Here is a 25564-nt window from a genome sequence, read left to right as displayed (position 1 = left end):
CCTATGAACATTTGCATTCTCTGAGTCCATCTCTTAGGAAGGCAGTGCTGGTGCAGGGAGTAAATCTCTTACAGTGAGGGAAAGACGTAATGTAAGGGTGTGAGCTGGAATGTGTAGGGAAGAGGGGAGGCTCCATGCATGAGTAAATGAAACAAGATGAGTGTGAGTCACTACCAGTAGAACATGCCAAATCAGGTGTAGTGGAAAAAAGCAACCCCCTTCTATACCGCTGCTTTTTCTTCATTAATATACAAGTGCAGAGTAACTTCTGCTTGTGCATGTGCACTAGTAGGTGTGTGTTGACAATTCTAGGCTGCAAGGGTTTAGAAATAAGGCAGAATCTAACAGAATAGGGCAGGGGGCAGCAGGAGGACTCCCCCCATTATCGGGGTGGTCACAGGTGAAGTTCCAACTGGAGAATGTCTGGGCATGTCAGTCTAGGTTTTCCCAGCATGTCTGCTGCTGTGTCATTTGCACCAGAGCTGACCAGACTGCGATGGGGGCCTGCAACACCACGGGTCTGCAGAGACCAGGGCCTGAAACTCTGGGACTGCAGCACTAGGGCCAGCGGCTGGTCATCAGGTCCACAAGGCCCAGCCTGGGCACCAGAGGAGGGCAGTGCAGCCCCTGCTCCTCAGAAGGCTCAGAATCCCAGCCCACTTTCCTTCTTGGTGTAAAATGTTCTTCCATAGATTCCATCTATCACGAGGGCCAACAGCAAGCAAACCCCACAGACACAGGACTCCCAGGAGAGCTGACAAGTAGGGCCACACCTTTAAAAAGTGGGCAAGATTTCTCTCCTTCCTCTCCAAGGACGCCCTCCCAAGTCCCCTGCCTCCAGCCCCAGTCTATTACTCACATTAGTGGATTAACACAGCACTAGGCACTGTTTGGTCACCTGAAGTCTGAGGAGATCATCCCTGCCCCCGTAGGTCTTACCACTTAGCTGGAGAGTCACAGAAAAGGAAAGAACAATAGATAAAGACAGGTAATTAAGCACCATGTGACACGCTGCATGCCATCCACGCTAGGGGCTCCAACTGTGGCTCTGGACTCCAGGGGAAACTTCCTGCAAGTAGCAACAGGGATGAACTGAAAGTGGGGAAAGCAGGATGTTAGGCTTGCAAGCTGCCTCCTGGGCCCCAGGAGGGTAGCTCTGGCTCCTTGGACCCACACTGCCCCTTTTGTACAACTAGCATTGGACTAGATTGGCCATTCCCGAGTCGGGGTGGGGGCAGCAGGTGGAGCACAAGACACTGGGAGAGTTTTTTACATTACACAGATTGTTTGGAGACCAAAGGACTCCAAAGGCATCTCCTGGGCCAAAACAGGGGCTTCCTGCAGCCCAGGTCTGAAACTCCTCTAAGATCCAAACTGAACCAGACTTTGAGGGTGACTTGGATTTGCTTGAGTAGAGAGGAAGTGAGGGGCCAAGTGCAAATGGAGGTGGTGGGGCAGGGCAGGACCCGAAAAGAAACAGTCTTGTCTTGGAACCCACGTGCGCACGTGCGCGCGCGCATGTGCGCGTGTTTTCAGCACCAAGGACAGCACTCCTGCTTGCTGGTGGGAAAGACAGTGATGGACCCCCAATATTTTAATCCCCCTAAAATAGAAAAGCCTGAGGCAGGAGAACAGCTGAGCAGAGACCAGCAGAGAGTCTCCTGGGTGGCACCAAAGCTGAGATCAGGAGCAGGAAAGGCCAATTCTTTTACCAGGCAACTTTCCTGTCTGTCCAGTCAGTCCATTCTCTCTATACCTTCAACTGTCTTTGAATTAAAACACAAAAGGCCAGGGAAGAGTGGGAGATAATGACTAAAACCCGTGACCAAGTATACTTATCCACTCTCAGGTAATTAATCAAGCCTTAGGATTTATTATTTGGTGGAGGGGGTAATTACGTTTATTTATTTATTTATTTATTTTTAGAGGAAGTACTGGGGATTGAACTCAGGACCTCGTGCATATTAAGCATATGCTCTACCACTTGAGCTACCACACCTCCCCTCAAGCCTTAGGATTTAAATGGCAATATTATTAGCACCTGTCCTGGACTTCTGGCTGGCTGCCTGCCTGCCCAGTATCTGCTGAAATAATGAGGGCCCACCCACCGGCCCCGGTCCGCCTCTCTGCCCCATGCCTCTGTGCAGAGAAAGGAGCCCTTCCTCCAAGGCTTCTCACTAGGAGGACTTCTTGGGACTCCCCAGTCCCTGGAGATATCTCCCTTCCTGCCAGCACCAGACCCAGAACCACAGAAAGCCAGGGAGGAAAGGGGCTGAGAGATTGCCTGGTCTAGGGTTGACCTTGGAATTCTGCAGAGATGCTTCCAGAGTGATGAGGTGAGTAGAGTCAGGGAGAAGTCAGGTAGGTTCCTTCCGCTGCCCCTTTTGATTTTCTACACGAGATTTCCTTGAAAGATTGTGATGAAACAAGGGGTTCTGTATTTTTAAAACTTAACTTTTATTTTAGATAATTGTAAATTCACATCTGGTTGTAAAAAACAATAGTGATTCCATGTATCCTTTACCCAGTTTCCCCCACAGGGAAACATAAAGATACATAGTTACTGTCACATCCAGGGTACGGTCGGTCATCAATACCATCCAGCTGCTGAACATTCCCATCGGCACAAGGATCCCTCCTACTGTGCTTCTGTACCCACACCCCCTTCATCCCGCCCCCCTTCTCCAATCCCTCGAAACTACTAACCTGCTCCCCCTTTCTATTACCTTGTCATTTCAAGAATGCTACATAAGTGGAATCACAGAGTATGTAACGTTGGGGGGCTGGCCTTTTTCACCCCGCCTAGTTCCCTGGAGATTCACCCAGGTTGCTGCATGTGTGGACAGTTGATTCCTTTTTACTGCTGAGGGCCATAACTTAGTTAACCATTCACCTGCTGAAGGACATCTGAATTGTTTCCAGTTTTTGGCTACTATGAATAAATCTGCTATAGACAATTGAGTACAGGGTTTTGTGTGAATGTAAGTTTTCATTTCCCTGGGATAAAGCACCCAGGAGTGTAGCTGCGGGATCATATGGTAGATGTAGATTTAGTTTTGAAAGAAATTGCCAAGCTGTTTTCCAGAATGGCTGTACCACTTAACATCCCCACCAGTTATGTATGAGTCACCCAATTTCTCTGTATCTTCACCAACACTCGATGTTGTCGCTAGTTTTTAAAAAATTTTAGCCATTCTGATAGGTATATAGAGATACCCCGTTGGAGCTTTAATTTGCATTTTCCTAACAGCTAATGATGGACATCTTCTCGTGTGCTTATTTGCCACATCTATATCCTCTTTAGTGAAAAATGTCTCTTTATGTATTTTGTCCGTTTTCTAATTGCACTGTTTTTAATGCTGAGTTTTGAGAGTTCTTTATATACTCCCGATGCCTGTCCTCTGTCAGATATCTGTCTTGCAAAATCTTCTCCCTTTTTGTGATTTGTCCCTTCCTGCTCTAAACAGGAGTTTTCTCAGAGCAAAAATTTTTAATTTTGATGAAGTCCAATTTCACATCTCAGTGGTGACATCTATTGATTGTCTTTATTCATTCGGTTTGAAGTCTTCCCAGTTCTTAGTATGCAAATGATTTTTGATTGTTATGTAACAGTCAAATTGTTGTGTAATGAGACTCTGAATCTCTGATTTAAATCTTCTGTTTTGACTGGCTCTCTGTGATACTGCTCTGGCAGGGGAAAGGAGGGGCACGGCCTCACTAGTGCAGTGGAGGCAGAAGCCCAGGGGGCACCTGTTGTACAGCTGGGTGGAGGTGGGACTTTCAGGACTCCACCTGGTCCCCACTAACCTTGCTGTGGGGGTGGCCTCATTACCACTGGGCAGCAGTGGAAGTCCCAGCTCTTTATTAGAACCTCCTCTGACACATCCCAGCAGGGAGGAGAGGGGCACCTCCACCCTGCTGAGCAGGGGTGGAAGTCCAGGTCCCCCAAGTGGTGAGGAGGGAGGCAGGGGCTTCCTACCAGCCAGCAGGGATAAAAGTCACAGCTTCCGACTTGGCCTTCTCTGACACCACCCTGGTGAGGGAGTTAGGGGGCCTCACTACAGCCCCGAGTGGGTTGGAAACCCAGGCTCCCACTGGTTCTTTGCTGGTGGGGGTGGGGAAGGGGCCACAGTTTTTGTCTGTGCTGTTTGGTTGGAGTAGAGCAGCTACTGTCTAAAAGTTTTCTATCTCGCTAGGTTGTCATTCTCCTGGACCCACGCTTAGAGTAGGCTTTTACCAGGACTTTCATTAAAAAAAAACCTGTGTCCATTGGCATTTCTTGGCTACCTACTTCTTCAGCTCCAAGTCTGGGATACAGGGAGCAAAAAGAAAACCCAGAGAGATCACTCCTGTGCCAATGCTCAAGACCCAAGGTCCCTAGCTGGTCTGCCTTCTCTCCACCTTTCAGAATCTTATGTTTGTTTTATATAGAGTGTCCAGGGTTTAACTGCACTTGGCAGAAGAAATGTAGAAAAGAACATCTACTCCATCTTTCCAGAATCAGAAATCCATGTCTGTATTTTAACAAAACATTTTGATGACTTTAAGTGTAGTTTTGCAGAGAGGAAACTGACGCTGCAGCGAGATGATGTATCTCACCAGTGATGAAACAGTAAGTCAGAGGTGCAGAGGCTGGGACTCCTGTCTCCTTGCTCCAGTCCGATGCCGTTACCATGACAGCATGGCTCCTCCCCACTCACGCCCATGCATCTGACCTCCTCTACAGGCGCAAGCTGCCCTGCAGACACCAGCTCCACTCCCTCCGTGTATTCTCACGTTGCTCTGAACTGTTGCTTTTCCACTCGAGAAAGTCTTCTTTCTCTAAGCAGATTCTGGATACTCTGAGGACAGAGCCCAGGCCACACGGCTCATACTGTTTACAGTGGGAGCTCAATGAATGGTTGCTGTCTGTTCCTGTAAAAGTCAGTTGTCAATAGTGTTTGGTAAGTTTTGTATCCTGGGTTCCTCCAGGTGAGCTGGAGCCAGAAGTCACTTCAGGGATGGGGATAGACGGCATCTTCTGGAAGAGAGATGCCCACATGCTGGGAGCAGCGGAGGTACAAGATCACAGCATGGTCCATTCTAGGAGGCTTGTTAAGAGGAAATGTAGCCATACTTTTGGTGCTCCCAGAGGACTAACCCAGGATGCAACAGGACCTGGGAACCACCGTGTCATGTCCCAGACTTCTTAGTCTGTGGTTTAAATGCCCATTCTCCCTACTCTGCTCTCCATATAAACAGAGACTACACCCGTCTCCTTCCATGTCCCAACACCAGCTTCCCAGCACCGTGCCTGTGCCTGGCACACAGGTGGCCCTCAGTGATAACATGCTGACTGGATCAATGGATGAAAGAACAAATAAACAAACAAAGGAATGAGTGAACCCTGACAAAAGGAAATGGCTGCAGGAATGAGGATGTTTAGCTTTAAAAGCAGACCTGCTGGGGAAGAAGCTAAATAGCCATATAACAAAACTGAAACCATTAGCTGGAGTTACGAGGAGGTGGTTTGGACTGAATCAAAGAAAGATGCTGTTCTCAGTGGAGCTGCCCCACAATGCTCTGAGACGCCTCTGGAAGCAGTGAGCTCTCCATTTCTGGACACGTCCTGAGGGGGATCCTGCACTGCAGGGTAGGGGTTGGATCAGGGGACCTCTGAGCTTCTTGTCATCCTGAAAGTCCACATCCTTAGGGTTCACTGGAGACCTGCCTAGCTCTGGATCTGAAGGAGATAAGGGGGGAAGAAGTCAGCCACAGCCGCTGCTGAGTTTCTAGTAGAGGTGGGGCATGTGACAGTCATTCTAGCCAGTCCAAATAGTTCTGGTTTCCCCATTCCAGGCAAATGGTAGGATTATACTTTTCAGTGTGTTTATGGTTGGGTGGGGCTGTGTGACTAGTTGTGGGCAACCAGCTAAGAGTGGAAGTGACATGCGTTACATCTAGGCTGGAGCACTGAATTGCCAACACAAGCCCCTCCGGTGGTCTGTTCCCTGTCATGACGACTGGTGAAAATGGCACCTGCTCTGCCAAGCTGGGTCCTGAATAGGTGGTTTAAAGTTACTGAGATTCAGGGTTGTTTGTTACTGTAGCATTTCCCAGGCTATCCTGACTGATACAGAGGGCAGACTTTCCTTGTATGGAACACCAGAGGAAATATAAGACGGACAAGGTGCACAAATGGGTGCGGTGGGACAGCAGTTCCAGCATCTCAGCATGGCACACAGACACCTCTGCCCTCACCACCCTCATCCCCCACCACCCTGGTAACACCCAGCACTGACCAGCTACTCCCGCTGTGCTCTCTCCTGCCTCTGGCACACCCCAATGTTATGGCCAACTTCAAGTCTCTGCTAATGCCGTTCCTTCTCTCTTCATCCTTTTCTCTCTTCCCCTCCACCCGGGAAGACATCCTACCCATTCCTGAAGGCACAGATCAAATCTCATATCCTGCAAGATATCTCCCTATCCACAGAGACCAACAGGACCGCTCTTCTGAATGACTGCAGTGTCTGAGCTCAGGACGTCCCTTTGGGGGCACTTACTGTGTGTGACTTTGGCCTGTTTCATGTTAACTAGCCTCCACCCTACAAACAGGTAGTAAGCCCAAAGGCTCCAGCTCAGATGTGAGCCAGGTTCACAGCAGGTGCTCAATAAATGCTGCCTGAACAGAGAGCAGGGCCTTGAACAGAAATATGATATTTCTTAAATATCTGTAGAAGCTGATTAAAAATCTAGGCACTCTGACTAAGATATCTTTTGCACTAATGAGTTTTTACATTGGCTCTGAATCAGATACTATAATTCCTGGAGGGCAGCAAGATGACTGGCAGAAAACTCCTTCTACCCTTTTCCAGAGGTAAAGAGGTACGAGGGGTAAACAGTGCACTTGTGATTCACCTCCACCTGCTACCTGTCATCTCCTGGGTCCGAGTCAGCGCTGACTCCCAGGGTATCCCTAACCTGCAGGATGCCACAGGTATCAAGGTAGGTGTGGGGAACAGTAGAGAAATGGGAAAATCCAGACCTGTTACTGCTATTAGCAGCTAGTTGGTCCCATTTCATGGAGACACAGAATGTAAATAGTGGAAGAGGTTTCCAGAGAGGCTCAGAGAAGTCTGTGGAGCCCAAACCCTATTCTTCAGAGGAGACTGGAGTGTGTGCCACACGCGGGTCAACATCTGGTTCTCCTGACCCCTGGGACAAGGCTCTTTCCACCTGATGCTCTGATTTGCTACTGGCATCATGGTGGAACAGGGGAGTGGCCTTCTCTCCTCCCTCCAGGGAGTGCGGGATCACAGGCTGTCAGCCAGGACTCAGGACATCATTTCTGGCACACCCCTCCCTTTCCCAGGGCTCCACATGGGACTGTCTGGTGAGAAGGTGTGCTCACCAGGTTCCCAGCAGAGATTTCATCACTCGTTCAACAGCCAACACTATGGGCCAACAAGTCCTTCAGGCAGGAAGTCCTTCTCAAGGTCTAATTAGAGGCCCTGCTGCTGTTGTGCACATTAATTTCCTTTCCTTGGCACTGCTGTGCAGATGGAGAAGAGCTATTTGTGGCTGACTCCACACAAACTTTCACATGCCTCTGGCTTCCTTCCCTGGATGCTAAGCCCCGTGCCGGCGCCTGGAGACGTTTTCTAAATGCACCGGGCTGCACTCTCCTATTTCAGGCACTTTCTTCTACATCATCTCCATGAGCTTCCCGTTACAATGGAAAGGTGGAAATTGTATTTCAGCCTCCTAGGTAAATGACAAGATGATGGACAAGCTCTCTTGGAAAGAGGCTGCCAGGACACCAAACACTCCTAAATACAGCTGAGTCCTGATTGTTGACAGTTGGACAGGCCTCTTCAGGGCTACGTGGAGCCTGGATTTTTTTGTTCTGGACTCTCTGGGCCCCCTTCTTCCCAGCTCATGGGATTCTATCTGGGGTTACCCTAACTTTGTGCCTCTGAAAGGGTTCAGAGAAGGTTTTTCTTTTTTTTTTTTTTTACATTAATTAAAATAACAAAATAAATAATCCCAGTGCATGACTGCTCCCCAGATGGGTCTGCACCTGGCCCCTCATTTGGCGCATGGTCTGTGACCCACCACACGGTTTCCTGGGCAGAATTTAGCACCTCAGCACCCTCCTGCCGGCCCCACTGCCCTGGGCACACGTGGCCAAGGTGGGGTAGTCAGGGAAACTGCTAGAGCAGCCAGCCGCCCTAGTCTCAATCTAGCCTGTTTCCCCCTGAAATTCTCCCCCAGGGGGAGGATGGGGTAGCAGAGCTGCCCCATTATCTCAGTGACCCCCGAAAGCTCAGCCAAGTTGGTGTGGCCAGAAGAACAGGGTCTGCTAGAGAACGTCTGCGTGGACCAGGTCCGAGCCAACTCAGGGGTCGTGACTGAGCACCCACTGTGTGCCAGGCCTTAGGCTAGGGGCGGGCAGGGATGTAGAAGCAGCCCTAGCACCCAGCTCACGGCGGACGACCAGCCAGACAGGCAGATGTACATGTGGAACATCCCGGTCCCCCCATGAATCAGCGTGAGGGTGTCTGCCTGGTTGAGAGGGTGTGGTCAGGGGCAGCGGGTGTGCTCATGGCCCTACAAGCCAGTCCAGTGCCCCTACATGTGGTGGACCAGGATGAAGGGGCCCTTGCTGGATGTCCGGGCAGCAGCCTCCCGTCAGAGCTGTCCAGCAAGAAGCTCTCCTCAGCTGGCAGCTCTCTGGCTCTCCCCGCCATCAGGGCCACTGCAGGGCGGGTGGGCAGGGACAGCTACAGCACGCCTGGTTCTAGGGCTTTCCTTACGATGCAGTCACTTAAGGGAGGTTGGCCAGCTTTGATCCCTCCACCAGAGGGCGCCAGAAGATGCTGCTTCATGAGGGGACGCCAGAGGCTCCCTGGGGATGAGGTCCAGGATGCTCCCACTGCCAGGAGCGTGGACGTGGACGTGAGCTACGGGGCCACAGGACAAAGGCCACACCCTAGAGAGGGCAGAGCAGAGAGGGAAACAGGCTGTCCCAACACAGCTGAGCTGCTGTGCCAGCCTGAGTACTCACCCAGGTTGGTAGCGAGAAAGAGACTTGTTCACAGCACTTTATTGTTTGTATGTTAATTAACTGAGTCACTAATGTCTAAAAATCGGGCTTTTTATCACCGAGCAAGGTTCTCCTGACCTCAGGAGACCTCGTTTCAATCCAGCTCCTGCCTCCCCATGCAGTGCAGTGTAGAGTGTCCGAGTCCATCCAGGAGGTCCCGCTCAGTGCCACCTCCCCTGCTCGGCCTGCCCCTGGCTCCTCAGCTCTGGGTCACCAGAGATCTGGCCACCCTTTGGACCCTGCATCTCCTGCCCTGCACTGGGCCTTCTTTCACATGTTATCCTGTCCTTCTAAGAGGTAAGGCCCCTGAAGGCAGAAGCTATGCTCCAGGCCTCTACAAACACCCCCCGGCTGAGGAATCTATGAAAAATCCCTCTGCAAATACCCTGAACTCTAGGACCAGGCTGAGTTTCCTCGGCCTCCAGCAGCCCCGCACAGCACAGGGGCGCCGCCACACCGGCACTCAGGCAGGGCAGCCCTCTCCTCTTAGCCCTGCCGGCTCGCCGCACGTGGACACCGCAGAGTCTGCACCCCTAACCCACAAGGCACGCGGCATGTGGGGCTGACACGGGCTGCTCACCCAGCACCCTGCCCACTCCTTTGCTTCTCGGAAGCAGGTGTCTCCCCCTTCCTCCGGCTGAGATGACCAGAGAGACTCTACGTGGGGGCGGTGGGAGTGCCCATGGCCCCACAGCCTGCAGGAGACCCTTACTAAGAACGCTCGCGCTCCTGGCACATCAGGGAAGTAAGGCGAGTTTATATTCTGAGAGCCCATCTCCACCTTCCTGGGGCTCGTCCCCTGTAACCGACCTGCGTCTCAGTTCCACCTCCCAAGAAAGGATCCAATGTGAGCCTTTTACAAGTTCTTGAAATTCAGGTGCAATTCATTCATCCCCTGCTTACCCCAAGCTGACTACTCAGCTGCTTCTCAAGGTGGGAATGGGGGCCGGCTGGTCCTCACGGTGCCAGGGTACCCCTTCCCACAAGCCCCCAGTCCTGGCCAACTCCCCACCCACCCTCCTCCAGGGGTAAAGGCAGCTGTGAAAGGACAACCCAGAGGGAGGGAGGCAGATGAGGGGCAAGTGGGAGGACACGCCATTCCTACCCCTTGGGAAGCCTGTCCGGAGAGACGGGAGAATGGGACCAGAGGAAAACGGCGGGGAGAGGGGGCCCAAAAAAAGGAGATAAAGGAGAGAGAGAAAAAGGTAGACTCTGGAAGATTCCAGAACCACACACCTACTAACTAAGTAATAGAGAGCTAGTTTTTCAGTCTCTCACTGGTAAAGCCTCTTAGGTCCCCAGTCTGAGAACTTCAACCCTTCCCTGAAGCCCTCTCTCTCCAATTCTTGAATTCCCATATCCAAGCCACTTTGCCACTGAAGAGTTAAGGGAATCTTGATGTAGGAAACCCCAGAAAATCAGCAGACACTGGAGACGGTGCTCCTCATGTGCCAAGTCCTAGGCCAAGGGCTGGAGGGGTTCGGGGAGTACAAATGGGGTCCCTGAGCAAGGACCAGCAGTCTGGTGATGGGGACCAAAGACCTCCATAGAAGGCTACCTGCTACAGTAAGCAAGGAAAAGGGCCAGTGAGGGGACGGGGCAGGCGACAGACCTGGGTTCAAGTCCAGCTTGGTAAGGTCATCACAGCTCCATGGACCCAGCTTCCTCATCTACAAACAGCATGGAGAAGCTAGAAGGACTCTCAGAGGCCATCAGGTCTCCTGGTCTTTATATGAGGAAGCTGAGAATTGCCACCCACTTTGTGGCAGAGTGAAAAGGAGAACCTGAGTCTCCTGCCCCACCCCACCCTGGCTTTATTGAGGCCTCCTACTTAGAATCAATGAGACACACACACACACACACACACACAAATGAGCATCTTGTCACGTGGGAGAATGACCCAGGGCCGCTGTTCTCCCGCCCCACGGTATAGCAAAGCCCTACAGCCTAAGAAAGAGCCACACCAAGGCCACTGACCACCCTCTCTTAGGACAGAGTACAGAAGAGTTGCTCTCATCAGCACCACGGAAGCTGACACAAGCTGTGGGCCTGGGCAATGTGTTCACGCAGCTGCTTTGGGACTGGGAGCAAGTTACTGCAGGAGCCCACAGAGCCTCCCTCATCTCTCTGGACAGGCGCAGGGTGAGGCTGGGCTGGGGCTTGGGGATAGATGGTTTTTTCCAGCCTCTGATCCCACCACCTCCCACAGGTCAGGACGAGGCATCAGCAAGAACAGCTGGACAGCCAGAGGGTGTGCGGGGCCTGGGGGTCACCAGGGACGGCTCTCAAAGAGCAGCTGCCTCCTTCCCTCCCGGCCACACGATGCACAGGGGGCCCTCGGGATCTCACAGGCAAGCAGCCCAGGGAGAAGCAGCAGGCTTCCTGGTCCCAGGAAGCTGGTTGGCCGGGGAAGTGGACAGATACCTGACACCTCAGCCCCACAGCCTGCCCCTCCAGGTCCTCTGTAAACCTGGAGCAGAAGTGATCTCCAAGGTGGATGTTGATGTGTGAACCTCTAGTTCATGCGTTTTACTGTTGTGTATATTCCACAGTAAGGATATATCATGTATCATTTATCCATTCCCCTCTCAACGGACCATTAGCTGTTTGCGGATGTTTGTTATTATAAATTATGTTGCTACTGAAAATAAATCTTACGAATCTATGTGTTCTGGGGAGGGAGAGCTTCACTGTGGCTGGGTATTCAGGGAGAACTTTCCAGAGTGCAGACAGCACCCTCCCCTCTCCTGTTTCCTACTCTTTCCACATCACCACCTTCTCAGGAGCACCATGGTGGGCAGCCCAGAAACCCAGACAGACAAGACCATGAAAACCCCCGGATAGAGCTGGCTCCCTACCTGCTGTGGGGGGGCTCGTCCTCGGGAGAAGGAACAGCTGCTGTCCAGCTGCTCACTGCAGTCCGCCGTCCACTGCAGGGGAGAAAGGGACGGTCAGCGACGGCAGGACACACAGGCTCGTCCTCACTCTGCCCTGGCCCCCCTGGAATGGTCCCACCCTTCTGCAGTACAGCTGGTATGAAATCCTGCTCAGTCACTTTCAAAGACAAATCTTTCTCTACCGGCAGGTCCAAGTTGGCATCTCCAAATTCCACATGGAGGTGACCCTTTGGTATATGCGTATGGCAGGCAAACTCATCTCCCTTCATCTAAAGTCATGAACATTCTGCTACATTCCAAGGCCAACCAGACACCACATAGGGTAATTATGAGATCTGAGAAAACAGCACCATGTTTGACCACCTGACTATGCCTCAGCCACACTAGACCCCCTACAGGGTCAAGGCCAGAGCTGGAGGCCAGGCATGCACATGTGGATCATCCCGTACACCCAGCAACAAACAACGGTGGACCTGTGAACAGACAGGAGAGCGTCGCACTGGGGCAGAGCCCCACACTGGCCATCAGAAGCCCAGCTCAAGCCCAGTCCCACCACTGATCTCATGAGAGCTCAGGGCCCCCAAAGTACAGTCTGACAACCACCTGCGTGACAGTCCCCAAAGCCAGCCACGCAGGGGGTCCCTGGGCCCCACCCTCCACCCACTGAATCACTCTCTGAGGGCAGAGTCTGTATTCTCCATTTTGACAAGCCCCCCAAGTGATACATCAGAAGTTTAAGAGCCACTAAAATCCACGTGCTCTCTCAGGCTTCATTTCGTCCTCTATAAAATGGGGACAGTAAGGCTGTGCAACTCTGCAAGGGTGAAATGAAGGACCTTGGTAAACCATAAAAAAATCTATACAGAAAGTAGTAGTAACAGTACGGCTCTTCCACTGCAATGTGCTATCTAGACGTACAGTAGGGCCTTTATCATCGTATTAAACGTTAGCTAGGCTCTCTGGCTAATGTTGAACATTGACCTTGACCTACACCCTGTATGATTCCTAAAAAGCAGAGGAGCCCAACCTCCCTCTGTTTGACACACTTGGTCAGAAATGTCAGTGAGTGTGGATGGCTCGAGGCCATCACAGTCCCAGATTTGTAACACCTTGGCTAGACATACCCTCCAGGCTGTGTGTCAAGGGCATGACCTCTGTATAGGAAAGGCATTTTATTACAATACCAATGATCTAGGCTGGTACAAGTATACCCTTAAGCAGCACTAGCCAACAAATAGGAGCCACAGACATAATTTTAAATGATCCAGTAGCCAGATTTAAAGAAGGAAAAAAGAAAAGGTAAAATTAAATTTAATAATTTATTACATTTATCTCAATATATTTATCTCTATAGGTAATTAATATACAAATGATCAATGAGCTATTTTACATACTTCTCTCCATACTAGATTTTTGAAATCCGCTTAGAGCACATGTTAATTTCAAGCGCTCAAGCGCCACATGTGGCTGGGTGGCTGCCATATTGGACAGCGCAGCTCAGCATCAAGGAACTGGCAAAGGCAAGGTACCAGTCCCACAAGAGTCAGCCCTCAGATACACTTCTTGCCCACCTCTGCTCTGCATCGCAGAGGGGCTGAACCCTGCAGACTCGGCTGGCTTCCAGCCCGGTTGGGCCAATGGGAGACAGGAAGAAGGGAGAAGCCACGGCGTTTCTCCCCCATCTTCTTATGCCTTGGGCAGCATTTCCACCGGTGGTGGAGGCAGAGGTGGAAGTGGAGCATGGGACAGAGAGCAGAGGGCAGATGCGTGTGTAGGAAAGCAAGTAAGACAGTAAAGTCTGCAGAAATCCACCTGAGACCCAGCCAGGACTAGATACAGACATGGCCACAGGCAAAGTTGTTGGAGGAGGAGCTGTGGCCCAGCTGTGCACAGCTTTCCTGACCCCCGGGGGAGGAATTAAGCAGCACTTCTCCCAGGAATCTGTACCCACTGGGTCTGCGGGCTTCTCACCTCCAACCCCCAGTCATATCATCTCCCTGCTACTGCCTGAATCACCTCCACTGGGAAGAGTGTTTCTTCCCTGGCCCTAAAAGCCCCTGGGAGCCTTCCCTTCCCTGTTCAAAGCTCCTGCCCTGCTGCTGGGATCCTGCTGCCAAAGCTGTCTTCTTTCTTCTTTGGCTGCAGCCACCACCTCCTGCCTCCCCTTTGCCTTTTCTGAGCCACTGCCTGGAAAATTCTCTAAACAAGTCCTCTGGGCGTAAGATGGCCCCTCCTGAAAAGGTCATTGAACACAAAGAGGCGGGGAAAGTGGGAAATCTGTACACATGGGAACGATGAACATAGAATTCACGAGAGTAGCTTTGGGTCTCCACCATAACTGCTATAATTTATTTCTTAATTTAAAAAGCTGAAACAAAGATGCACAGGGTTAAAGATTAATAAACATGGGAGTACAGATGTTTATTCTGTAATCAAACTAGATGCTTATTTTATTATTTTCTACTTTTATCGGAACATTTAAAATATTTCACACTAAAAAGAATTAAAGTCTGTTATCAGTCATTTGCATCCCAGGATGGACAGTATCTTGGGAGCAGACTTTGTGGAGGACAGGGGAAGCCACTGAAGGTTGAGGGAAGAGGAGTGAAATGGGAAAAGCCTGGGGAGCGGGGTGCTGAAGGTGCTAAAGTTGAACCGCCCCCCACCCCTTTCAGTGGTGTCTGAAGTCCCCTGGGGTTTGCCCTTCCAGACATCAAAGTGTATCACGCAGAGCAAAATCAGCACACTGAGTCAGCACAGGACGACAAGACAAAGATCAACCGATAAAACTGTATCCACAGACAGAGAGGATGTGCAAATGGGAATTTAATATATGATAAGGATAGTGTTTCAAATCAGGGGAAAGGAGAGGTCATCAATAAACACATGGACTGAGACAATCCACGAGCCAGTGAGGAAAAAATTACCCTAGTGTCTGTCTCCCACTACCACGGACAACACATTCCAAGTTGATTAAAATCTAAGATACAAGTTTTAAACTCCATGAAAGTCTAAAACTTTTGTGTGACCAAAGAAATCACAAACGCAGTTAAAGGCAAGTGAGAGGCTACTTGCAACACATATAACAAAGGATTCATTGCCTGAAAATATACAGATTTCATTTAAACCTAGGCATTGTTCTAAGCCTGTTACATACATTAACATTTTTTCCTTGTAGATCCCTAGGGCCATTTATTACTCACTTTGCAAATACAGAATTTGAGGCATAGCATGGTTAAGTAACTGACCCAGGGCTCCACAGTCAAAAAGTGGCAGAATGAGTAAAGGGAATAAATAGATATTAATTCAAAGAGCCAATAAAAATGTTGGATGCTAAATGTAATGTATGATCTTGGATTAGATGCTGATCTAGATTTTTTTTTTTATTGTGGTAAGATACACATAACATAATTTACCATTTTAACCATTTTTAAGTGTAAAATTCAGCAGCATTAAGTACATTCACCACCATCCATTTCCAGCATTTTCTCATCTTCCCAAACTGAAACTGTCCCCATCAAACAATAACTCACCATCCCTCTGGCTCCTGGTAACCACCATCCTACTTTCATTCTCTATGAATCTGACTATTCTCCATGCCTCACTGAGGTGGGATCATATAGTATTTGTCCTTTTCTGTCTGGTTTATTTTCGTAGCATAAAATCCTCAAGGTTCACCCATGTTGTAGCATGTGACAGGATTTCCTTTTTTTTAAGCCTCAATCATATTCCATTGTACGTATGGACCACATTTTCCTCATCCAGTCACCCACTGATGGACATTCAGGTCATTTCCACCTTTTGGCTAACCTGAATAATGCTGCTGAGAACATGTTGTACAGGTATCTGGTCAAGTTCTTACTCTCAATTCTTTTGGGTATATACCCAGAAGCAGAATTGCTGGATCATATGGTAACTCTACATTTAATTTTTTTCAATTTTTTTTTTTTTTTTTGGCTAGAAAGGCTATCATTGGGAAAACTGGTGAAATATAATATCTATAAATTATAGTGTTGTACAATGTTTATTTCCTGTGCTGTGATTATGTAAAACAATGTCCTTGTTCTTTGGAAACACACACTGAAATATTTAGGGATAAAGGAGCAATCTCTTTCTATATATAGAATCTATTGATTGGCTGATCTATTTATCTATGGAGAGAAAGGACACAATGCAAATGTGGTAAAATATAAGCAGTTGGAGAATCTGGGAAAGGATATGCAGGAATTCTTTGCCTTATTATTGTAATTATTCTGTACATCTGCAATCATTTCAAAGTGAAAAAGTATTTAAAAAATCATCTTAACTAATACAACATTGTAAATCAACTATACTTCAATTAAAAAAAAAGAAAATCATAAAGAAGAGAAAAAAAAAGTCACCCTATCTAAGGTTTCTTAATCAAGGGAGTGCCAGGACCACCAGGGGCAATTTGAAGGTCCCGTGGGAACCCGCTGCTCTCTCCCAGTGCGCTCTTTTCCCAGTGAGGCACCTGAGAGGGGATGGCGCTTCCTCCCAGCCTCACAGAGCCAGGCATGGGACGCCCTAGAGACCGGAGCTTCTCAAAGTCAGGAGCATGTTCAACTGCTTCCTCTGTCCTGGCAGAGCACTAACCGACCAGGAGAGGAGAAGAGGGGAGATGGGGGCGGAGACTGGCTGGTGGCTCCCTCTCTCCCTCTGCAGTGAAACTCCAGGAAAACCTTGTGAGTAAGGGGGAGGGAACTGCCCAAGGCTGAGATCTGAGAGAGGGAGAAAGGCTTTTTGCTCCTATCCTTAAAAAAATACAAAACTTTCCCTTTGAGGAGGCAGCGTGGCACAGTGACTAGGAGCCTGAGTTCTTGAAGCAACGAATCTGAGTTCATAGTCCTGCTCTGTCACCTTGGGCAAGTCACTTCATCCCTAAGACTCAGTTTTCCCCACCTGTAATAATAACAGAAACTGCCAATAGCAGAGAGGCTGTGTATGGCACCTGGTTCAAACCGCAGACTGACCACATACTCACTGTATGACCTTAGGCAGCTTATTCAACAGCTCTGTGCCTCAGTTTCCTCCCATGTAAGCTGGGAAAAAAGCAGCATCTTCTTCACAGAATTGTTATGTAAAGTAAATGAGTTAACATGGACACATCTCAGTCTCCTCTAGTAGTTCCTCCCCATGGCCCCAACTTCTTAGAGCTCAATCTTTGACCCTCTTCCCTAAGATCCCAAATCCTTGGGCTTAAAATTCCACCCATATGCTTTTTACAAATGTCATCCTCCTCCTCTGAACTCTTTGTACATCTAACTGCTTGATCAACATCTCCACTGAGATATCCAAGACTATCTTAAATCTTTCATGTTCAAAAACTGAATTCTTGAGCTCTGCTCTCCAAAGCAGCTCTCCCAGGGTCTTCCATATCTCACATCTGGAAAATGTGTCCTTCTACAGGCTCAGGCAATTGTCAAGGTCATCCATTACAAAATCATGTCATCTGTGCCTTAAAGTAGGAGAATCTGACGGCTGCTTACCCACCTCCATGGTGCCACACGGCTCCAAGCCACCATCTCCTCTCTCCTGGATCAACCAAGGATTTCCTGGTCTCCCTGCTCCCTTTCTTCCCCCTCTCCCCCCGCTCCTCGCCTTAGTCATTCTCCCCACAGCACCCAGAGTCCTATTTAAAGAGTCCTATTTAAAGAGTTATACCATGTCCCTCCTCTGCTCAAAACCCTCCAGCATCTCGCTGACGAGGCCATGACACTCCCTCTTCCTCACTTTGCTCCCAACCAGATTGGCCCAAAGCTGGTCCTCAAATGGGGCACATTCCCACACCAGAGCAGTGTCCTTAGCATGCCCTCTGGCTGGAAGGCTGCTTCCTAAGTGGCCTCGCTTTCACCTTCTTCAAATTTTTTGCTCAAGAAAACTAAGTAAGCCTTCCAGACAGCCCAGTGACCTGCCCCTTCCAGCCTCATTCACTTGTGTATCACCTTGCAATATTCTATTTGCTTCTTCGTCGGTCATCTGTCCTTCCCCATCCAAAAGTAAGGGCTGGGTGGACAGGGATTATGGTCCATTTTGTTCATGACTTTAATCCTGAGCCTGGAACAGAGCCTGAATTAATCACCATTAGCTTTAATTATATTTCACTATTTAGCCAACAGTAACTGGCAGTTTTAAACAATTATACTTTATGCCAAACCACCAAACAATGTTCAGGAGATCATGCTAAGTAAGCAAGCAAGCAAGCTAAAAGTTACTTGTATGAAAAATCAGTTGCATTTATTTACACTAACAATGAATTAGCAGGAAAAGAAGGTAAAGAAATAATCCCTTTTAAAATTGCATCCAAAACAATAAAATACTTAGGAATAAATCTGACCAAGATGATGAAGGATTTATAGATGGACAACTACAAAACACTGATTAAGGAAACTAAAGATGACCTAAAGAAATGGAAAGATATCCCATGCTCTTGGATTGGAAGAATCAGTATCATTAAAATGGCCATATTGTCCAAGGCAATCTACAGATTTAATGCAGTCCCTATCAAATTACCCAGGACATTTTTTAAAGAACTGAAACAAACAATCCTAAAATTTATATAGAATCACAAAAGACCCAGGATTGCCAAAGCAATACTGAAGAAAAGGAACAAACCTGGAGGAATAGCCCTCCCAGACTTCAGACAATACTACAGAGCTACAGGAATTAAAACAGCATGGTATTGGCATAAAAACAGATACATGGATCAGTGGAACAGAACAGAAAGCCCAGAAATAAATCCACAGACCTACGGCCAATTAATCTTCGACAAAGGAGGCAAGAATATGCAATGGAGAAAAGACAGTCTCTTCAGCAAGTGGTGGTGGGAAAACTGGACAGCAGCATGTAAACCAATGAAGTTAGAATACTTTCTCACTCCATACACAAAAATAAACTCAAAATGGCTTAAAGATTTAAATATAAGACAAGACACGATAAATATCCTAGAAGAAAACATAGACAAAACATTCTCTGACATAAATCTTAGCAATGTTCTCCCAGGGCAGTCTGCCCAGGCAATAGAAAGACATACAAACAGCCAATAGGCACATGAGAAAATGCTCAGTATCACTAATTATCAGAGAAATGCAAATCAAAATTACAGTGAGGTATCACCTCACACACCAGTCAGAATGGCCATCATTCAAAAGCTCACAAACGATAAATGCTGGAGAGGGTGTGGAGGAAAGGGAACCCTCCTACATTGCTGGTGGGAATGTAGTTTGGTGCAGCCATTATGGAAAACAGTATGGAGATTCCTCAAAAAACTAAAAATAGACCTATCATATAATCCAGCAGTCCCACTCCTGGGCATATATCTGGAGGGAACTCTAATTCTAAAAGATACATGCACCCCCAATGTTCATAGCAGCACTATATACAATAGCCAAGACGTGGAAGCAACCTAAATGTCCATCGACAGATGACTGGATAAAGAAGTTGTGGTATATTTATACAATGGAATACTACTCAGCCATAAAAAAGAATAAAAACAATGCCATCTGCAGCAACATGAATGGACCTACAGATCATCATTGTAAGTGAAGTAAGCCAGAAAGAGAAAGAAAAATACTATATGATATCACTCATATGTTGAATCTTAAAAAAAAAAAGGACATTATGAACTCATCTACAAAACAGAAACAGACTTGCAGACATAGTAAACAATCTTATGGTTACGGGGAAAGGGAAGGAGGGATAAATATGGGAGTTTGAGATTTATAAATGTTAGCTACTATATACAAGAATAGATTTTAAAAGAAGTTTTTTTCTGCATAGCACAGGGAATTATGTTCAATATCTTGTAATAACCTTTAATGAAAATATGAAAACGAATATATGTATGTGCACGCATGACTAGGATATTGTGCTGTACACCAGAAACTGACACATTGTAACTGACTGTACTTTAATTAAAAATAAATAAATAAATAAAAATAAAGGTTACCTGTATGCTAGAAGTTCACCTCTTAAAAGGTATATAAGGTGAAAATCATACATAAAAATTACCCTAGTTTTTGTCATAAAATTATGGGGGACTTCTTTCTCTGTTTTCTGATGGTCTCTGTTTTCCCAACTGTTGCTTCGAAAGTAAAATAAAAATTTAACCTACTTTAAAAAAAAGACTGGTAATCAGATTAAAAAGTGCTCGCCCTCATTAAAAATCAAAGAAATGCAAATTAAAGTGACAAGAGACCGTTTGCCCCAATACACTGGTGATCCTGGGAATAATGCAACAGTCACTTTGGAGAGCAATTTGGCTATTAAAACTGATTCTACTTCTCAGCATCCACTTAAAGAAACACTTTGAAAGGTGCAGGAAGAGGTATGTTCAGAAGTATTCACTGAACTATCCTGTATTTCCAGGGGGAAATTTGGAAGTAATCTGAATGCCCATCAGTAGGTGAATGGTTTAACTGTGGGACATTCATACTATGGGCTACTGTGCAGCCATTAAATGGAACATAGAGATGTACAAGCCTGGAGGAATCCCCAGGGCATACAGCTAGGTGAAAAAGGCGAATTATTGAACAGCATATTCACCAGCCATGACATATGATTTTGAAATACTATATTTCTGTAGGTCATGTTATAGATGTGTGCGTGTGTTGGTAGAAGCATTAAAAAGGTGAGGAAGTTAACTCACCATTCCAACGGGAGGTAGGGTAACACAGCAGAATAAGGCAATAGCTAATTAGTATTTGAATTCTTACGTACCGTGGGAATATATACATATAGTACTTGTGTAATTAAAAATAAATAATTTTTTTAAATAAAGAGAAAAATAAAATGAGTCACCATGTTCAACCACCCCACACTTCCCCTTACACTCACTTCTTCTGTTAAGCTTTTCATGGGAGGTCCACCATTGAGCGCTTCCTCCTATGAGCGAAGATGGCAGGGAACAAGAATTCAAAGTGCAGCAGGAAATGAGGGAATGGAATAAAAGGGGGATGAGGAAACAGTGAACAGGGAAGGCAGAATGTAAGGGAAAACGTGAAGAGAAAGAGAAGGAAAAACATTGTAAGAAAGAGACATCACGTCAATCTGAATACTCTTAGCCCATCCTACACATTTGCATGGTGGCATCTCTCTTTGTAAGGTCTTTGCATGAGAGAAAAGCCAGGCCTTTCAAGTGCCTGACAGCATCAAAAAGTTATCAAAAAGATAACAGGAAGTTATCGTCACCCTCACTGGCTCTTCAATTGACCTACTCACAAAAATTTATTGGACTACAATGGCCCTACGTTCTATCCTTCTATCCTTCCAAGGGAGTGAGGCTCAAGGTAGCTGGTCATAGAAGCGCGGGGAAGGAGGACAGACACACCCACCAGGCTGTGGTCCTCAACCTTGGCTGACATCAGAGTCACATGGGGACTGAAGAGAGTGCCAATGCCCAGGCCCCTCCCCATTCCACTCAACTCTGGGGTGGGGTCTGTTCAAGCTCCAGAACAATTCCAGGGTGCAGCCAGAGCTGTGAACCCCACTTTAAAGCTTGCTGATGATCCACAAGACCATCCACTAACAGCAGAAGTGCCAAACTTCCTCACTCGTAACATCCCAATCTCTTTCACCAAAGGTTAAAGGTCAATGAGATTTAGAGTCCTAACTCTCACTCCATGGGGGAAAAATATATTAACCTCTTAACAGCCTGTTAGTCACAGACAGTACCCAGCAGGGAACCAAAAGTAGGTGGGGAAGGGGTGGGCACTGGGGGTTTGGCCATTTCTCATCTCTGTGTCTCCGTCTCTTCTTCTGCAGAATAGGGCTATATTATGCCCCTCCTCCCAAGGACAGAGTGAGGACAGCTTTCAGGATGTGCCTTTGGGGACTTGGAATTCATTGGAGAGCAGGTACTCTTGAAATGTGTGGGTAATTTTAAAATCAGCATCCCAAACATGTAAGGAAACTAAGAATATACATTCTCTTGGTTACTCATCTAGAAAAGAAAAAAAGGAAGCTTCTTTCTCTCTCATCCATCCATTCATCCATCCATCCACCAAGTTTTCTTTCTAGTTGTTGCTGGGAGAGGGGCAGGGGAGAACACAACTGCACAAGCATCATGAGGTATTTTCTTCCAGAGTGTCAACTGTCATCTCTCAGATCCTAAAAGATGACCTCACCCACTGAAAAGCAACATTCTTCTCCACTCCCTCAATTTTCTCAAGGTTTCCAAGATTCTTAACAATTTTCTCTCCCAGAAACATCAAAACACCACCGCAGACAGGCAGCCGGGGACATTCTCTGAGGTTTTTTTTTGTTTGGTTTGGTTTGTCTTTGGCTTCCATTTAAAATAGTCATCAGATTAAATAAAAGCAAGCAAAAGTGCTTTAGCAGAAAGAGTTCCCATAAAGCTGTGTCAATAGAGAGTGTATTTTTTTTTAAGTGTGTTATATGCACACATCTAACCCCAGCCTTGCTTAGAGTTGCTCACAGCTGCCCCCTCCTCAGAGTCTGGACCTCAGCTGTGTTTGGGGTGGGGGTGGGGTGGTTGGTGGGAGCAGGACTGAAAAGTCCCTTCTTAGCCAGCAGCACACAGGCAGGTCCCAGCATCCTGCAGGTGTCTGCATTCTTCCTGGGAACTTCAGGGAATGTGGAAAGTTTAAGGAATGCATCTAGATGGTACAAGTGTTTTCCACACTCTGCCCCTCCAGATGTGGACATCCAAGCGTGGTTAGGCCCAGTCCATTCCAGCAGCAGGAGCCGGGAGTGCAGGGCCCAGACTGAGGCCACTTCTCCATCTGCCTGACATCCTGAGAGCTCAGTTGTCACCACAGGGAGGTCAGAGGTGCTGGGAGGGCCCCTCCTTCCAAAATTCTCCCCATAGCTGCTCTGGGAACAGAAATTCTGCCACTCACAGAGCTTTCCTCTGGGGTGAAGCTTCATGGCTTTCTGGGACCCTCCTCTTGTAAGAGCCCACTTTACCTGCAGGAAACATCAAGGGATGCCCTGCTGGAGGTCACAGAGTCCACACAGTGGGGGAGGCAGGCAGCACACAACAGGCCAGCCCCACATGCCTGTCCATGGGACCCCAGCCAAGGCCAAGTCCTCTCACCTACTCAAGGCCATTGCTCCAGCAACTGGCCCCTCTGCCCTGGACCACTTCCATCAACCCATGACATGTTGTTTATGCTCCCGTTTTGACCTCGCTTCCCCTCAAACCACATGCCTCTCCTCTTTACAGGGACTCCTGTAATACATGGAGGACCTGAATCATCCTCCTGTCTCCAATTCGTCTCCTGATCTTCACCTCCCACCTCTGGACTGTCACCTCTCCAGTCAGGGTCATCAACGGCCCCCATGGCTCCATCAGGTTCTTCTTCATCCTCCTCCTGCATGGCCTGCAGCATCAGTCAACCGTCAACACAGCCAGCCTGCCTCCCCCTATTCCCTCGAAATACATCCTCCTCAGGGCTTTTGGCATCCCACCTTGCCTGGATTTTCTTCTGCCTCACTGTGTAACCATTCCTGGTCTCTTTTGCTGGGTCCCCCTTCACAACTCTGCTTTCTAAATGCAGGCAACCCCAGGGCTCAGCCTTCGTACATCTGGTCTACCCAATCCCATTACTTCGCTCAAGCGCCTCCTCTGCCCTTCCTCTTTCTCTCTCTGCTCCAGCCACACTGGCCTCCCTGCTGCCCCAGGAATGACGCTTCCAGCTCAGGCCTGTGCATGTGCTGTTCCTCCTGCCTGGACTACCCCTTCCCCAGACATCTGCAAGCTCACCCCTCCACCTCCTTTGGTGACATCTTCCCTGACATCCTACTTAAAATTGCAACCCCTTCCTGACCGCCATCACTCCGCATTCCATTTTCCTGATTTATTTTTCCCCACAGCAGTTGCCATCTGCCACTGGACTAAGTTCCACGAGGGCTGAGCTATTCGTCTCCTTTGCTTACTGCCAGGTACCCAGTCCTAGAACAGCACCAGACACAGAGCAGGTGCTCAGCACACATTTGTAGAGTGAATATTGGACAAATTACAGGCTCACACTAACTATGATTTTAGAAATTCAAGGGCTTCAAGGAAAGCATCACATTTATGTCCATTTCTCTCTCAGGGCCAATCTTCTCTTCCCTACCCTTCAGTGGGGATAAGGCGAGGACCACCACGGCTTCAGAATTAGGTCCACTCCTGGTCCTGAGTTCCAAGAAAGCCACAGGTTCATTCTGGCTTTCTTAAAAGCTGGAGGGTCTGGATCTTCTGCCCACCCAGATGGCATGCCTGCCAGCTGCACTTGGCTTTTCTCCAAAGCAGGCACCCGTGTGGCCCCTATTTGTCAGAGGAGTCCCAGGCTTGAGGTGGGACAAGTACAAGAGGTGGACACTAGGACCCAGACCCTGAGCAGAAGAAACCCTTCCCGAGCATCTGCTGCAGGCAACACCCTGCTTCTCTGTAGCTTTTGGGTCTCATCACGTCTGATCTTCCAACATTCCTAAGGCAGCAGGATCATCCCCATTCACCAGATAAGAAAGCCAAGCCTCAGAGGAGTTGAGGGCTTCTGCCTGAGGTCACGCAGGCAGCTAGAAGCAAATCTAGAACCAGCTCTTGAACAAATATCTACTGAGGATTTACTGTGTTCAGCAAAGATGCACATGACATGGTCCTGGACCTGAGTGGTTTATATGGGAAAACTCAAGACCTCCAAATCTCAGCCCAGCCTTTCAGCCGAGTTTACCTTCTACTCAAGCCCAGGGCTGCTGCAGACTGACCCAGGAGCGGGGAGACCAACCTGAGATTCTGGTCAGGAGGCCTCATCAGCCTAACAGGTTCTGGTACACAGAGCCCTGGGTAACTGCCTGAGAGATTCAGTTCTGCCAAAGACTGCCTGTATGTGAAATTCAGACCAATTATTCACAAGTGATAGACTTTTGATGATGCACATTTTGGATAAGCTACAATCGTCAGATCACTTCTAGAACACGGGCTTATGGAGGACAGGGAGTGGTGCCTAGCACACAGTAGGTACTCAGTAAACGAGGGCTCCATGAACTCTGAGTCCGGCTGGGTCCCAGCTGCCCGGCGGGTTAGGACAGAGTAGAGGTGGGTCAGAGGGCCCAGGAGCACACGGCCAGGGGCTTCCTGACTGGCTCGGTTACTCTGCTGGGTGGGGCCATCCACATCTCGGCAATCTAGGCGACCAGACACTGCCCAGAGCTACAGTCCCTTCTTAGCCCCCTTGAGTTTGCCAAGGCCCCGCCCCCTGCCCAGGCCCCGCCCCTCCCGTGGGCGGCGCTCACCTGGGAGATGTGGGACTGCGTCTTCTCACTCTCGCCATCACCCTCCGTCTTGTCGGCCAGCAGCCCCTGCACCTGGTACTCGAGCACGTAGCTGTCGATGAACCGCTCCAGCTCCTCGATCTCCTGGGAGCGGCTGCTCCCAGCCTCGGAGGAGGCCGACGCTGCCGAGGAGTTCTCCATCCCTGCCGCTCAGGGGCCTGGGTAGGGGCTGCGGACACAGAGAACAGACAGGCTCCATGAGACACTGCTGGAGGCAGAGACGATGGATGACCCCACTTGAGAAATCGTCCCCCTCATCAGTCACCCCACCTTGGTCTCCCAACAT

At 48.5% G+C, this 25564-nt stretch overlaps 1 protein-coding gene across 9 annotated transcripts in view; it reads right to left on the bottom strand.

Moving 5' to 3' along the window:
* Window positions 1–25564, bottom strand: part of CTIF (cap binding complex dependent translation initiation factor) — a 286942-nt gene that overhangs the window by 193552 nt on the left and 67826 nt on the right. For 5 of the 9 annotated variants that reach the window (XM_032470569.1, XM_032470568.1, XM_032470573.1 and 2 more), the window contains 3 exons: window positions 25240–25447; window positions 20836–20883; window positions 11944–12015 (listed from right to left, as the gene is read on the bottom strand). In XM_032470569.1, coding sequence (XP_032326460.1) covers window positions 11944–12015; window positions 20836–20883; window positions 25240–25419 — 300 coding nt within the window. In that variant the 5' untranslated portion in view covers window positions 25420–25447. The remainder of the gene's footprint in view (window positions 1–11943; window positions 12016–20835; window positions 20884–25239; window positions 25448–25564) is intronic. The other 4 variants (XM_032470574.1, XM_032470575.1, XM_032470576.1 and 1 more) reach the window with 3 other exon arrangements.

Source organism: Camelus ferus, chromosome 30 (genome assembly GCF_009834535.1).
Source record: "Camelus ferus isolate YT-003-E chromosome 30, BCGSAC_Cfer_1.0, whole genome shotgun sequence".
NCBI classification, from domain to species: domain Eukaryota; kingdom Metazoa; phylum Chordata; class Mammalia; order Artiodactyla; family Camelidae; genus Camelus; species Camelus ferus.
Note: the sequence above shows the minus strand (reverse complement) of the source record. Positions and strands in the feature narration are given on the sequence as shown.